Here is a 15,332-nt window from a genome sequence, read left to right on the forward strand (position 1 = left end):
TAATCTCGGGTTCTGTTTAGAACATGACAACCTTTTCCTTTCCTCTGAATAACTTCAGCCAACCACTGAAAATCAGTGTTCCACAATCACTGGCAGGGAGGAAAATGGCCAAAATAAACACATCCCAGAACCTTCCACCAACCCAGTGTTGAAATGGGTTTGTATAGAACTCCACTGTGATCTAAGTCATCTCTTTTTCTTGTAACAGTCACCTGTCCCAAAAAGGACTACAGAGCCATTTCTGCTGAGGCCTAAATGCACACACGTCATCCCCATAGCCTTCTGGAATAAATTAAAATACGTGTCCATTATTTGTGACCTTATCACTCTATAGTTTGAAAGATCAACCTCTTAGGCATGATCTAGTTCAAACTACAGACTATGAGTAGCCCAAGGCATTAATAGCCATCAGCTTCGCCCATGTGTTGCTGAATGAAATGGCCTATTGTGTGTCTGCTATAAATAGCTTGTCAAGAATACAGAAACCACATCATGCCCACCTTCCCCTAACCTTAGGAACACTGACAGCAAGGGGCTGCTCTAAAAAAAGGCAAACATACCCTATGCAATAGCAGGATGTCTCTGCTCGTGAAATTACAAATTACTTCTGAGTGTTATGGTTCTGAATTTTATTTTTAAAACCTAACCGTGAGCTTACTTATCAATTGTTAACTTCTATTTGATTGTATATAGCTTCTCATTTTCTCTTGACCAATTTCACACATTTGCTTACATCTCTTGGCAAAAAAAAAAAAAAATTATTTGATGAAAACATTCTTGTAAGCTAGCTATCATTCAAGAATGGATTCTAGAAAGGTTTCTCTATTAGTTCTCTAGAGGGATACTTAAATTTATGTGGTTGTGAAGGAAATCGTGAGGTGGGAGAGGAAAAGAACTTGTGTACGAGGGAAGTTTGTAAGGCATCGTTCATTTAACAAAGACAGGAATTCATGTGAAATGGTCCTTGGCCAACCAACTACAGTTGACTCTTGAACAACACAGGGGTTCAGGGTGCAAACCCCGCTGCACAGTTGAAAATCCATGTATAACTTCTGACTCTCCAAAACCTCTACTAATAGCCTACTATTGACCAGAAGCCTTACTGGTAAAATAAACAGCCAATGAACATATATTTCACATATAAAATGTTTTATATAGTGTATTCTTACAATCAGTCAGCAAGAGAAGAGAAAATGTTAAGAAAATCCTAAGGAAGAGAAAACATGCTTACAGTACTGTACTGTCTTGAAAAAAATCCACGTAGAAGTGGACCCATGCAGCACAGTCCCATGTTGTTCAAGGGTCTCCTGTATTTCCTTAGAATCTTGGTTTTAAAGAAGGGCTCTGAAATGTCACTGCTTCCTGCAAAGTATGTGGAAGGGCATTGAATGATGATCAGGATACACGGTTTTGAGTCCAAGTGGGTTCTTGTCCTGATTGTTCCTGGGGATAATTTTGGATAATCATTTCCCTTCTCTGCTTCAGTTCTGTCTCCAGTCAAATGAGAGAACAAAAACATCTGTCCTACCCCATACAGTAGCTCTGAGGAATAACTGTGCAGCTTGCCTCGAATACAGCAGAGCAGGCTCCCATAGTTGTGAACAAGTTTTCTATGTGTCAAGCAGTAAGGACAGTGTTACCAGGAACCTTTAGTCTTCCATGCAAATGAGCCACATCTTTACCTAAAAATTCAACTCAAATACTCAGATTCAAAAGATAGGGCAAGGAATTACACTCCAAAAGAAATGAGAAATGATCTAGCGTAGGCCAACATCCCCAAAAGGGAATGCCCTGAGAGAGGCTGGGACTCTGGCCACTGAGGCTACATCTACCACAGGATGTCCATTTTCTAATAAAGCCAAATAAGAACCAACGGTGGCCCCATCATTCCATGGCCAAGCCCCCAGAAGTAACAAAGCAATGCTCTGAATAATTCACAATAGTGAATGGCAGATAGAAATGCTCTGAGAGCTTACCTGCCTCACTTTTTTCTTGATTTCTTCCTCATTTCTTCTTGCAAAGTCAAATGATACACAAAAGAACACCTCTTATTGATAAACATGTAAGCATCTATGGATACGTCTGTCAGATTCAATTACACTATTTAAGAAAGCAAGTTTACATTAAGACTGAGAGTCCATTTAATGCATTATTTCTGGTGCATTTCTTTTTCCTGCCAAGAATGAGAATAAGACAGAAGATGCAAAATAATAAAACTGGGAGACTGGAGTATAGAATGCAAGATAGATACAAATCTACACATAATCCTAATGCGCCGAGAGATCTTCTTGACAAAGAAGATTTCATTCCAACTTGCTGCTCGTTTTGATGCAAATGTAGGATGTACCATGGCCCAGAAGCCTACAGCCTCAAGTGGGCCGAACGCAGTCATCATGAGCTATTCTCTGTTAAGATTTCGATTTCAGAGTCAACATATGCCTTGGCAGCAATAATCATTATGCTTAGTGCAGGTAAACCAAGGAAAAGGCCCTTTGGAAAAATACAAAATATTTACCTAGCAACTTCTAGTGAGCAACATGTGCGCTGCATATTGATAAGTGATAGCCTATGGTTGTGGAAAATTCACTACCAAAGAAAAACAAGCACGGCATATTACAGTGAGTCTACAACATGCCTTTCCTGCTCAGTACAAGAGAAATCTACTGCCTGGCAGATAATGAGCCCGATGGCCTGACAGCAGTGATGTGGCAGGCTGCTGTTCTTCTTTTGCCCCCAAAATAAAAAGTAAAATAATAACACAGGTGAATATCCAGTGAAACTCCCGTCAGATTCAAAACTCATCTTCAGAGCTGTCGGCTAAGAGCATGACTCGGTCTTGCATACTGTTGAATTCTCTCTGCTGGAGAAAGGAAAACAGAAGAGCATTAAACCCTTTCCACTGCAGAGCAAAACTGAAAAACAGGCCCCTTTAAAAGGCACCCCAACACACACAGCCAAAGCCCAGCAGCTAATCCAAACCACTGGGCGTGTCAATACCATGCCTGCCTCATTAAGCCCTGTGTGCTTTATTAAGCAAATTGGAAAAGCGAGGCATGTTCTGAAGCGGATGAGGTTTTGCTGTTGTGGGCTCCATACCTTTCTTTTATGCCTTTTGAAGCCGTTTCTCCTTCGGCGATTCATAACCTTAATGCTGTAGAGCGCTCCCAAGATGAACAAGGCTCCGGCTATCCCGACCCCTACAGGAACCAGCATCCCAGACATGTAGCCAGCCTGCACGGAAAAGGAGACGCCCAGTAGGATGCTAAATAGACCACAGCCCTGGGTTTCTCATTTTTGCTCGATGGCAGCAGGTTTTTAAACACCTGGAATCCTCCTACTTGCTTTGTCATAAAATAGCACCTAGCATAAAGGCACGTTTTAGGGAGAAGGCAAGAGAGAGAAAGGTATGACTATTTTTGGAAAGTTCGAGTATTTAGAAGAAGTACTGAAATAAATCACCCAGACCTCATGGCACCTCCAGCTACTTGCTAATGCACATTTGTCAACATCAGGGTTTGGTGGCAGAAATATAATTTGTATTAAAGATGGGTCAAGTAAGCTTCTGAGAGTGCCAAGACTATTAAAATGCTATAAGTCGGAAATATCAGCCTGAGACAAGCTCCAAGGGGGCTGAGGGGAGGGCCTTGACATTGGTGGTCTGCTGTCTCACAATCTCAGCTGCATTACAGTAAGAAAGGGAAAAGGAAGGATGCTAGATGTTGGGGCACAGACAGAAAAGACAAGGAGGGGAGAGGGTATGCACATAACATGGGATTTATATGAAAGGAAAAATCTGCCCAGTGGACAAGACCAAAGTTGGGGCTTGGGAGGGAATTCTGCGCATCCTCAGAGAAGTGGCAGAGCAGGGTGCAAAGATCACTGTCATAACAGTAGCACCTGCAAAAGAACCTGGAGGTATCTGATATCTGGTGTGTCTCCAACGTCCCCAAGGTGTCACTATGGATGCTCTGGTTCTAAGTGAGCAGCATGATGTCCACACATCCCCGGGCTTGGGTAAGTAGCTCCGGATCTTCCCAAGCTCAGGGTAAGGCCGTCATACTAAAGGTGCTCTCTGCATCTTGGCCAGTATGACACCTCAGGGCCTAGAGCATTATGTACTTACCTGGAGCCCTTTCACAGAGGAACATGAGACTGGTTTGCCTTTGAAGAAGGCCCCTGCTAGAAGCCTACCCAGACAAAATACATAAAACATTAAAATTTTTAGACTTTAGGGGCGCCTGGGTGGCTCAGTCGTTGGGCGTCTGCCTTCGGCTCAGGTCATGGTCCCAGGGTCCTGGGATCGAGCCCCGCATCGGGCTCCCTGCTCAGCGGGAAGCCTGCTTCTCCCTCTCCCGCTCCCCCTGCTTGTGTTCCCTCTCTCGCTGTGTCTCTCTCTGTCAAGTAAAATCTTTAAAAAAAAAAAATTTTTTTAGACTTTAGATAGGCATTATTCGGGGGTGGGGGGGGAACCCATGAGTCAGTTTGTTCATTTATTTGACTATTTCTAAAATTTCTAATATAGCACAAACTATTTCTAGTACCTTTCAGAATGAGCCAAAATCAGAGAAGGACAGAGAATAATGTTTTCTAAAAAGTGCTGAAGTATGCAGACTGTGATACTTTCCCAGTGTTTCCAAAAGTAAACCAAAGGAATACACGAGCCCTTTACAAAACTGCAGCTCCCTCTTGCACACAGACAGCTCACTCACTGGTTCTGCTTTCCAGAGTCTTGTGTTAGAGCAGAATATGGAAATTTTTCCATTAATTTGAGAACAATAGCATTGTTCATCAGCATACTAAGTGTTTTTCTCCAAGAAACAAAGCCCAGTCACTTTTCAACAAATTAATATGCTTTGCAGAAACCCAAACTTTTTCTAAAGTCCTTCCAGATCTACTTAAGGCTTATAAAACTGTAATTTTCCATATGGGAAAATACTGGACAAGAGCAAAGTTTTGGAACTCTCATAAGAGCTGTGAATATATTTCTTTAAACCATCACTCCCAGTACATGGAAACGAATGTACGTATTGAAATATGATCAACTTTAAGCCCCGTAGATTAGACTCTAAAGAGGTATACATTCAAAGGATGATACTTGAGCTGTTGGAAGTTCAGCTTGGTCAATCTCTGTGTGGGTCTCCTCGTGCTGTGTAACTTCACCCACACCCAATAGCATGACTATTCCAAAATGTGTCACTCTTTCTCTTACTTCTTATTTACACATTTAGATCTCTAGTTTCTAGAGCTTTAAATCATGCAGATTTCACCAAAATTCAATTAATATCTCTCTCTCTCCTCTCTTTTGTCCCCTCTTTTGTGTGTGTGTGTGTGTGTGTGTGTGTGTGTGTGATCTGCCTGTGCTTTGAAATTACACTTAAAAAATGGGATCCAAATAATCTCTCCTCTTCCAATATATTTTAACCATTCCTCTTTCAACACTAATGGAGAATAGGCTCTTCTTCTAGAATTGGTCATGACTTGGAGTGCCTGAGTGGCTCAGTCAGTTAAGCATCTGCCTTCGGCTCAGGTCATGATCCCAGGGTCCTGGGATCGAGCCCTGCGTCACATTTGCTCCCTGCTCAGTGGGGAGTCTCCTTGTTCCTCTGCCCTTCCCCCACCACTGGTGCTCGCGCTCCCTCTCTCATAAATAAATAAAATCTTAAAAAAAAAAAAAAAAGAATTTCCCATGACTTGTTTCCTACACAAATGAAAACAAATAAGACTCATGAACATATTTTCTAAGTTATAAACCCTGCCTAGTACCTCTTCTCTGTTCAGAATCATTGGACGTACATGTATCTCCACAGATAATACTCTGAGAAGGACATAGCTGCACCTGGGTATATTCCAAGTGAGAATGGGTAACTTGAATCTCATCATGAGGAAACACCCAATTAACCTAAAATGAAGACTATTCTATTTTTTTAAAGGACTATATTCTTTTAAAAGTCAGTGTCGGGAAAGACAAAAGATGGCTATAAAAATGTTCCAGAGTATAGGAAACTAATGAACCATGACACTAAATGTGTTACATGACCCTAGACTAGATCCTACACTGGAGAAGAAAAATGCTTTTAGAAAGATTATTTTGAGTCTGTTGAAAAAACTGAAATATGGATACCAGATTTGATAAAAGGTACTGTATCGTTGTTAAATGCACTCAAGCTAATAACTGCAACATGTCTGCTAACGGAATATTCCCATTCATAGGAAATAAAGTTTTTGGAGTAAAAGCACCATGGTATATGCAACTTTTCCTCAAATGGTAAAAAAAAAAGGCAGAGATGGGCAGACAGACCAGCAAATGATAAACCAAATGGGGTAAAATGTTAAAAACAAGTGCACCTGGGTAAAAGGTATTGGGGCATTCTTTGTACTTATTCTTGTATCTCTTTTTTGTAAACTTGAAAATAGTTCCAAATAAAAAGTTTTGCGTTTTTAAAATTGATTGTAAGTCAAAATACGACTAGATATAGTTGTTTTTAGTTTGTGTTTGTGTTGGGTTTTTGTTGGCTTTGTATTACATTCATGAGAAAGGTATTCTTCCTTCTTACAATAACGTAGTCATTCAGAAACATCTGTTTTCAAGAAAGGTATAAGAAAACCAAATGATATGCTGTACTGTCTCAAGTCTGCTGAGTTAAGACAGTGCCCTTATATTGCTTTGTAACAGTGGCTCTCAGACTTGAGCATCTATCGAAATCGCCTGCAAGACTTGTTGAAACAGATTGCTGGGCCCCGTTCCCAGAGTTTCTGACTCAGTAGGTATAGCGTGGGGCCCAAGAATCACATTTCTAGCAAGCTCCCAGGTGATGCTGACGCTGCTGGTCCAGACCACACTTGAGAATCAGTGCTATGCAATATAGTCTGGATCAGCCATTTTCTGGGTTATTTCCTAAAGCCAGAAGAAACAGAATGATCTTGGTGACATAACAACAGGGTTGGTCTTTACTACACAACTAAAGCTGCTATGCCTCTTCAATTTTGAGAAACATTTTAGATGTTGAAAAGACATATCAATAGGTAGCCAAGTTAGGATTTGCCTAACGAGCATCACTAACTTGGACATTAAGCCAGAAAGAAGAGTAATGATGGAATGAGTATAGGGACTGTCCCTCAATGGCCATTCACCTCTTCTTTCAGAGCAAGAGAACCTCCCATTTCGGCTGGGCGCACAGTAACGATCACTGCTCCCTGCCTTCTCTGCAGCTGGCTGTGACCACGTGATAAATCTCACTCAGAAGAGAATACATTAGTGGCAGGTGCAGCTTCCCGACATGCTCTTCAACAGGGGAGCACAGCCTTTATCCCCCACGTTTTGAGAATAAGAGTGCCCTTATCTTCCCTTTTAAGAGGGAAGAGGTGTCTTCACCTTCCCTTATCCTCCTTCCCCTGGCTAGAACATGGACCTAGCTAAGCTGGAACTGCCATCCAGGACCTTGAGGTGACCTTGGGAATGAAGGTCACAAATGGTGGAACATCAAATACAAGGAGCCTGAGTGCCTGTCAGAGTGTTGCTCCCCATTAACCCTTGACTGCTACTTCCAGATTCATAAATGAGAGAAAAACTTCTATCTTGGTTAAGCCATTGTCATTGGGGTTCTCTGTCATTCATAGCTGATCTTAATCCTAGCTAATATAGAAAGACTAAACAACAGTAAAAGGAATAATTCAGAACTTTTTAAGTTTTTTAAGATTTTATTTATTTATTTGAGAGAAAGAGCATGCGTGCACAAGCAGGGGGAGGGGCAGAGGCAGAGGGAGAAACAGACTCCCCACTGAGCAGGGAGCCCGATGTGGGACTCGATCCCAGGACCCTGGGATCATGATCTGAGCCAAAGGCAGATGCTTAACCAACTGAGCCACCCAGGCACCCCCAGAACTTTTTAGAACATTATTCTTTCTAGAGCCAAATTAACTAACAGAAATACCAATATCAGGTACAATTGAAAAATGCTAAACTGAGATGTCCTGGTTGGCCAAAGAGCCAGTTAAATAAATATTTAGTTTCCAGTTCTAAGGGATTCTGTGACTTTCATCAAAGAGGCAATAGTTTCGCTCTCAAATAGTTTCTGAAGATAATGACTAACAAGACTTTTATAGATGAGAGCCAACTAGCTAGCTAGCTAGACACATGAAGGAGGGAAGCGAGAGTGGAAGATACATATATGTACACACGTATGTGTGTGTGCACATAAGAAGGCATGTCGCAGGTAAGTGTAGAATATTTTACACAACAGGGGGAGTGGGGATATGGGAAAGATTATAGTGAGTCCCTCCAAGAAAGTCAAAATATGAAGAAATAAGGCATCAAATAAGCCAAACACAGAATCTCAACTATTTTTCTTCTATTTTCTTTTTAATGAAGACATACTGAAAAAATACTCCAGAAGAAAATAGAGAGAAGGCTGGAAAAACTCAAAATAATCCAGAAAACTAAGGTCACACATAAAATTATTTCTCTTGGTGAAAATGATAGCAAGAAGGTGCCAGGCCTTTGAGACAAGGTAAGAAGGGTCTACAGAAATAGAAAATACAAACTTTCTATAAAGCTGCACAGATTTTTTTTTTTAATTGTGGCAAAGCTATCTATAGATACAGGTAAGAAATTTTGCAATATCCAACTTCAAAACTGGTGTCATGTAAAAATTTATTCTCTTAAGGGTTTTTTGGTACACAATTTTACTCAGAGGATATTTTCTATAGAAACAATGATATATGGGTTCCTAAATTAATCTACCAAAGCCTATTCCTTTTCATTGCATCCTATTTTCTTCTGAAAAATAACAAGAAGCACTACTAATGTAAGTGTGTTCAGTTCTTAACTTTTGAGCTTTATTTCCCCCAAATCCTGCTCAGTCCATCCGATCATACCTCCCTTAGACAACTGGACCTGTTACAGATACCAAAATGGCCTCCACTAACCTCAACATACTTAAAATTTTTCAACATCACTTTTAATAAGTATGACCACAAAACAGTCTCATTCTTAAAACCATCTATGCTAAATTTTACTGAGAAGCACAAAGATAGTAATGAGAATATAATCTTACAATTTTCATTGTAATTTATTCTTCAACAATAAGCTGCAGCAAAATAAATATTAATCATCCAAATACGGGGAGAACTGACTCCAAATAATAAAAAAGATATGGAATACCATCAACAGAAGTATATGTTGGGACTGGTGATTTAAAGGTAACTCAATATGTGGCAATTGAAAAGATTTCCATTCACTAAACCTCCAGTTAAATCTGAGCTGGGTTATAGTAATGAGATCTGACACAGGCTACAGCAAGGAATTCAGAATTCCATATTTTTATGAGTAATTCCAGTTTAAAATTCTAAGGTAACCAAAAAATGTAAACTTGGAGAGTGTTGAAAATCAAAAGAAAATGAAAAACAGGAACCTGGAAGGAAGTTAATATTGTCAATCACAGACATAGATGGCAGAATTAACGCAAGAGAGAAATATTTTTCTATTGTTGGCCATTCCAGGCAAGTCAGCCCTTTGTCACCCAGTATGTAGTAGCACTATGAGAGACTACATAAAAGTTGATCTAAGGAGAGTGCTCAGGCGTCCAGGTGTTTTTACTCCAAACCACCCCGACTATGGTTTAAGGATGCTCTTTCCATCCCAAACTTCTATTCTTAACTCAAGTCCATCAATTTTTGCCTTTGGGTCAGAAGAATCAATGCTTTCCAAAATCCAAGGTATTTCTTCCTCATACAGAGGGTCAGGCTTACAAGAACCTGGCATTGGGTTTTTGGCACTGGGACAAGAAATAGCCAATAAATTGGGATTACACTGCTGATCCCTAGAAGAAACTCCACCTTGATGTGTCAAGGATATTTTCCAGCTGAGCATAGTAGATAATGCCTTCATAAGAAGGAATCGTGCTCCAAAGAATAAGGTTCCCTGTGTTATACAAGAAGGAACTTAAAGGGAAGGTCTTCCTTCTTGTTGGGCACCTGGAAGTGGCCTTGCATCTTTGCACAGATAACCAGAATCAGAATGATGAATTAAGGCTCCATTACTCTGAAGATCTTTTATTTGACAAAGCCATGCCCTTTAAGATAAATCCAAAGGAAGAAAATACTTCTCTTACCTTGTCTTTTAGTTTTTCCATCCAGCTTCTCACTAGGGAAAATAAGAGAATAAAATGTAAATATCCATCTTCTTACTTATATTTCATTGAGTTAAGTTAATTCGATAACTTACATTTCATGGTATTAAGTTAATTTGATACACTGGTTTTATTGTATGAAATGTAGTGAAAGGGTCAACAGTATTAACAGTAATAATGACAGTATTAGTCTTGTTTTTATTCTCATTTGTTTAAAAATGTAACAGAAAGCACAAACATATCCCTCACATCATCATTAGGTGAACAGAGAATATTTTTTATTTGTTAAATGTATTTGTATTACTATTTAATGCTTTGGGGGAGGTCTGGGTAAGGAGATATGAAATCACCTTTAAAGTATCAAGTTCATTCCCAACCCATGTACCATCAAATAAATAAATAAACTAATCAATTAATTTATTAATTAATTATCAAGTTCATTTCTTATCTGACATTTTCTCCTTAACGTTACTCATCTTTCTCAGTTTTTAAGCTCAGTGGGTATTCTGCACTTGAACCAGTATCCCAACAAAGTAAGGTAGGAAGGGACAATGGGCACTGGCTCCAAAGAGAAGCATTTGCATCCACAGTTGAAGAAAAAATTTTGACCAAAGGCAAAAAGAGGAAGTATTTCTGAAATACATATAGCTTATAAACTGTACCATTCCATCACAATACAACCACTATTAAAAAATAAAGGTAATAACCAAGTAACAGTTTAAAAAGCCACCGAAAAGGACTACATCAACCCTGAAGTGTTAAGTAGACCATTATTACAACCATTTGGAAGTACATATGCTGAGAACAGAACAAGTATCATTCAAAATGAAAACATGTGTTAGAATGGCCATGGGTTTTTTTTTTTTTCTTCTTTTTTTTCTTATTTAAATTTTAGTTAGTTAACATACAAGGCAATATTGGTTTTAGGAGTAGAATTCAGTGATTCATCACTTACATACATCACCCTGGGCTCATCACAAGTGCCCACTTCAATACCCATCAGCCATCTAGCCCATCCCCCACCCATCTCCCTCCATCAACCCTCAGTTTGTTCTGTATCATTAAGAGTCTCTTATGGTTTGGGGCACCTGGGTGGCTCAGTCAGTTAAGTGTCCAACTCTTGATTTTGGCTCAGGCCATGGTGTCATGGTCGTGAGATCAAGCCCCGAGTTGGCTCTGCGCTGAGCATGAAGTCTGCTTAAGATTCTCCCTCTGCCTCTCCCACTCTCTCTCACTCTAAAAAAAAAAAAAAAAAAAAAGAGTCTCTTATGGTTTGTATGGCCATATTAAGGATAGTTTGAAGTTAGTAATGGGGTTCTTCATCCTTAATTGCCTTTTAAAATGATTCAGCATTGAATAAAAATTCTATTTTGAAAAGCACGGAAAAGGAAAAAAGAAGACAAATATTATCAAAGAAATTAGTAAGCCAACAAAAACCTTTCAAGATTTCCTTAAATTTCCTTTCCTGTCCAGGAGCTTCAACAGATAGGAAGAAAGGACACAGAGTGGCAGACCTAGAAACACCTCCCAGAAAGTGTAGACAAGGGATTGGCAAACTTTTCTTGTAAAGAGCCAAATAGTAAACATTTTAAGCTTTGCAGGCCATATAATCTCTGTCACAACTACTCAACTCTGCTGTTGCAGTGTGAAAGCACTCATAGTGCATAAATTAATGGGTTTTGGCTATATTCCAATAAATGTTACTTATGGACATTGACCTTTGAATTTCATGTAATTTTCATAGGTCACAAATATCTTTCTTTTGATTTTTTTTCAACCATATTAAAATGTAAAAGACATTCTTTGCTCATGGGCCATACAAAAATGGGTAGCAGGCCAGATGGGTGGGTCCACGGGTCACAGTGGGATGACCCCTGACACAGACAGTTGGGTCTCCATTTACAGTCTGACTCTAGTAATAACATATTGACAGGAGTGATGCCAGACCACAGGTCCACATGGCTTGACCCCTGACAGAGCAGGTTCGAATCTACTGCATCACTTGATCAGCAAACCAAAAACAAACATGAGAGTGAGGGAAGATTATGCTCCGGGAAAAGATGGGGAAACTGAGACTCAGAGAAGCTAAGAGACTTGCCCATGGTTAACCAGGGAGTAAAGAGTCACTGGAATTCCAACCACTATCTGATTTAACAACCTACAGGAATAATACTTCTTAACTACCCATTTCTTTTGATGATACCCCCACTCTCCTGCTCTCTCAGGTTGAAAATTTGGAGCTACCCTCCTTGGGCTCTTCTTTTTTAAATTTTTTATTGTTATGTTAATCACCATACATTACATCATTAGTTTTTGATGTAGTGTTCCATGACTCATTAGTGCTCCATGCAGAACGTGCCCTCTTTAATATCCATCACCAGGCTAACCCATCCTCCCACCCCCCTCCCCTCTAGAACCCTCAGTTTGTTTTTCAGAGTCCATCATCTCTCATGGTTTGTCCCCCTCCGATTTCCCCCCCTTCATTCTTCCCCTCCTGCTATCTTCTTCTTTTTTTTTTTTCTTAACATATATTGCATTATTTGTTTCAGAGGTACAGATCTGTGATTCAACAGTCTTGCACAATTCACAGTACTCACCATAGCACATACCCTCCCCAATGTCTATCACCCAGCCACCCCATCCTTCCCACCCCACCCCCCACTCCAGCAACCCTCAGTTTGTTTCCTGAGATTAAGAATTCCTCATATCAGTGAGGTCCTATGATACATGTCTTTCTCTGATTGACTTATTTCGCTCAGCATAACACCCTCCAGTTCCATCCATGTCATTGCAAATGGCAAGATCTCATTCCTTTTGATGGCTGCATAATATTCCATTGTATATATATACCACCTCTTCTTTATCCATTCATCTGTTGATGGATATCTTGGCTCTTTCCACAGTTTGGCTATTGTGGACATTGCTGCTATAAACATCGGGGTGCACGTACCCCTTCGGGTCCCTACATTTTTATCTTTGGGGTAAATACCCAGTAGTGCAATTGCTGGATCGTACAGTAGCTCTATTTTCAACTTTTTGAGGAACCTCCATACTGTTTTCCAGAGTGGTTGCACCAGCTCGCATTCCCACCAACAGTGTAGGAGGGTTCCCCTTTCTCCACATCCCCGCCAACATCTGTCATTTCCTGACTTGTTAATTTTAGCCATTCTGACTGGTGTGAGGTGGTATCTCATTGAGCTTTTGATTTGGATTTCCCTGATGCCGAGCGATGTTGAGCACTTTTTCATGTGTCTGTTGGCCATTTGGATGTCTTCTTTGGAAAAATGTCTGTTCATGTCTTCTGCCCATTTTTTGATTGGATTCTTTGTTCTTTGGGTGTTGAGTTTGGTAAGTTCTTTATAGATTTTGGATACTAGCCCTTTATCTGATATGTCATTTGCAAATATCTTCTTCCATTCTGTTGGTTGTCTTTTGGTTTTGTTGACTGTTTCTTTTGCTGTGCAAAAGCTTTTTATCTTGATGAAGTCCCAATAGTTCATTTTTGCCCTTGCTTCCCTTGCCTTTGGCGATGTTTCTAGGAAGAAGTTGCTGCGGCTGAGGTCAAAGAGGTTGCTGCCTGTGTTCTCCTTTAGGATTTTGATGGACTCCTGTCTCACATTAAGGTCTTTCAACATTTTGAGTCTATTTTTGTGTGTGGTGTAAGGAAATGGTCCAGTTTCATTCTTCTGCATGTGGCTGTCCAATTTTCCCAACACCATTTGTTGAAGAGACTTTTTTCCTTTTTTTTTTTTTTAAAGATTTTATTTATTTATTTGACAGAGAGAGAGAGAACAAGTAGGCAGAGAGGCAGGCAGAGGGAGAGGGAGAAGCAGGCTCCCCGCCGAGCAGGGAGCCCAATGTGGGGCTCGATCCCAGGACCCTGGGATCATGACCTGAGCCGAAGGCAGCCGCTTAACCAACTGAGCCACCCAGGTGCCCCGAGACTGTCTTTTTTCCATTGGACATTCTTTCCTGCTTTGTCGAAGATTAGTTGACCATAGAGTTGAGGGTCCATTTCTGGGCTCTTTATTCTGTTCCATTGATCTATGTGTCTGTTTTTGTGCCAGTACCATACTGTCTTGATGATGACAGCTTTGTAATAGAGCTGGAAGTCCAGAATTGTGATGCCACCAGCTTTGCTTTTCTTTTTCAACATTCCTCTGGCTATTCGGGGTCTTTTCTGGTTCCATACAAATTTTAGGACTATTTGTTCCATTTCTTTGAAAAAAGTGGATAGTATTTTGATGGGGATTGCATTGAATGTGTAGATTGCTCTAGGTAGCATTGACATCTTCACAATATTTGTTCTTCCAATCCATGAGCATGGAACGTTTTTCCATTTCTTTGTGTCTTCCTCAATTTCTTTCATGAATATTTTATAGTTTTCTGAGTACAGATTCTTTGCCTCTCTGGTTAGATTTATTTCTAGGTATCTTATGGTTTTGGGTGCAATTGTAAATGGGATCGACTCCTTAATTTCTCTTTCTTCTGTCTTGTTGTTGGTGTATAGGAATGCCACTGATTTCTGTGCATTGATTTTATATCCCTGCCACTTTACTGAATTCCTCTATGAGTTCTAGCAGTTTTGGGGTGGAGTCTTTTGGGTTTTCCACATAAAGTATCATATCATCTGCAAAGAGTGAGAGTTTGACTTCTTCTTTGCTGATTTGGATGCCTTTGATTTCTTTTTGTTGTCTGATTGCTGTGGCTAGGACTTCTAATACTATGTTGAATAGCAGTGGTGATAGTGGACATCCCTGCTGCGTTCCTGACCTTAGGGGGAAAGCTCTCAGTTTTTCCCCATTGAGAATGATATTCGCTGTGGGTTTTTCATAGATGGCTTTTATGATATTGAGGTATGTACCCTCTATCCCTATACTCGGAAGAGTTTTGATCAAGAAAGGATGCTGTACTTTGTCAAATGCTTTTTCTGCATCTATTGAGAGGATCATATGATTCTTGTTCTTTCTTTTGTTAATGTATTGTATCACGTTGATTGATTTGCGGATGTTGAACCAAACTTGCAGCCCAGGGATAAATCCCACTTGGTCATGGTGAATAATCCTTTTAATGTACTGTTGGATCCTATTGGCTAGTATTTTGGTAAGAATTTCTGCATCCATGTTCATCAAGGATATTGGTCTGTAATTCTCCTTTTTGATGGGGTCTTTGTCTGGTTTTGGGATCAAGGTAATGGTGGCCTCA

General features: G+C 40.0%; 1 protein-coding gene across 2 annotated transcripts in view; it reads right to left on the minus strand.

Moving 5' to 3' along the window:
- Positions 1-1,232: 1,232 nt before the first annotated feature.
- The window catches only part of ARMH4 (armadillo like helical domain containing 4), a 156,479-nt gene continuing 142,379 nt past the window's right edge, over positions 1,233-15,332 (minus strand). For both annotated transcript variants that reach the window (XM_032405194.1, XM_032405193.1), the window contains exons 6-8: positions 10,110-10,141; positions 3,097-3,231; positions 1,233-2,860 (exon numbers count right to left, since the gene is read on the minus strand). In XM_032405194.1, the coding sequence (XP_032261085.1) occupies positions 2,792-2,860; positions 3,097-3,231; positions 10,110-10,141 (236 nt within the window). In that variant the 3' untranslated portion in view covers positions 1,233-2,791. The remainder of the gene's footprint in view (positions 2,861-3,096; positions 3,232-10,109; positions 10,142-15,332) is intronic.

This window comes from Phoca vitulina, unplaced genomic scaffold, assembly GCF_004348235.1.
Source record: "Phoca vitulina isolate PV1807 unplaced genomic scaffold, GSC_HSeal_1.0 scaffold7, whole genome shotgun sequence".
Classification (NCBI taxonomy): Eukaryota; Metazoa; Chordata; class Mammalia; order Carnivora; family Phocidae; genus Phoca; species Phoca vitulina.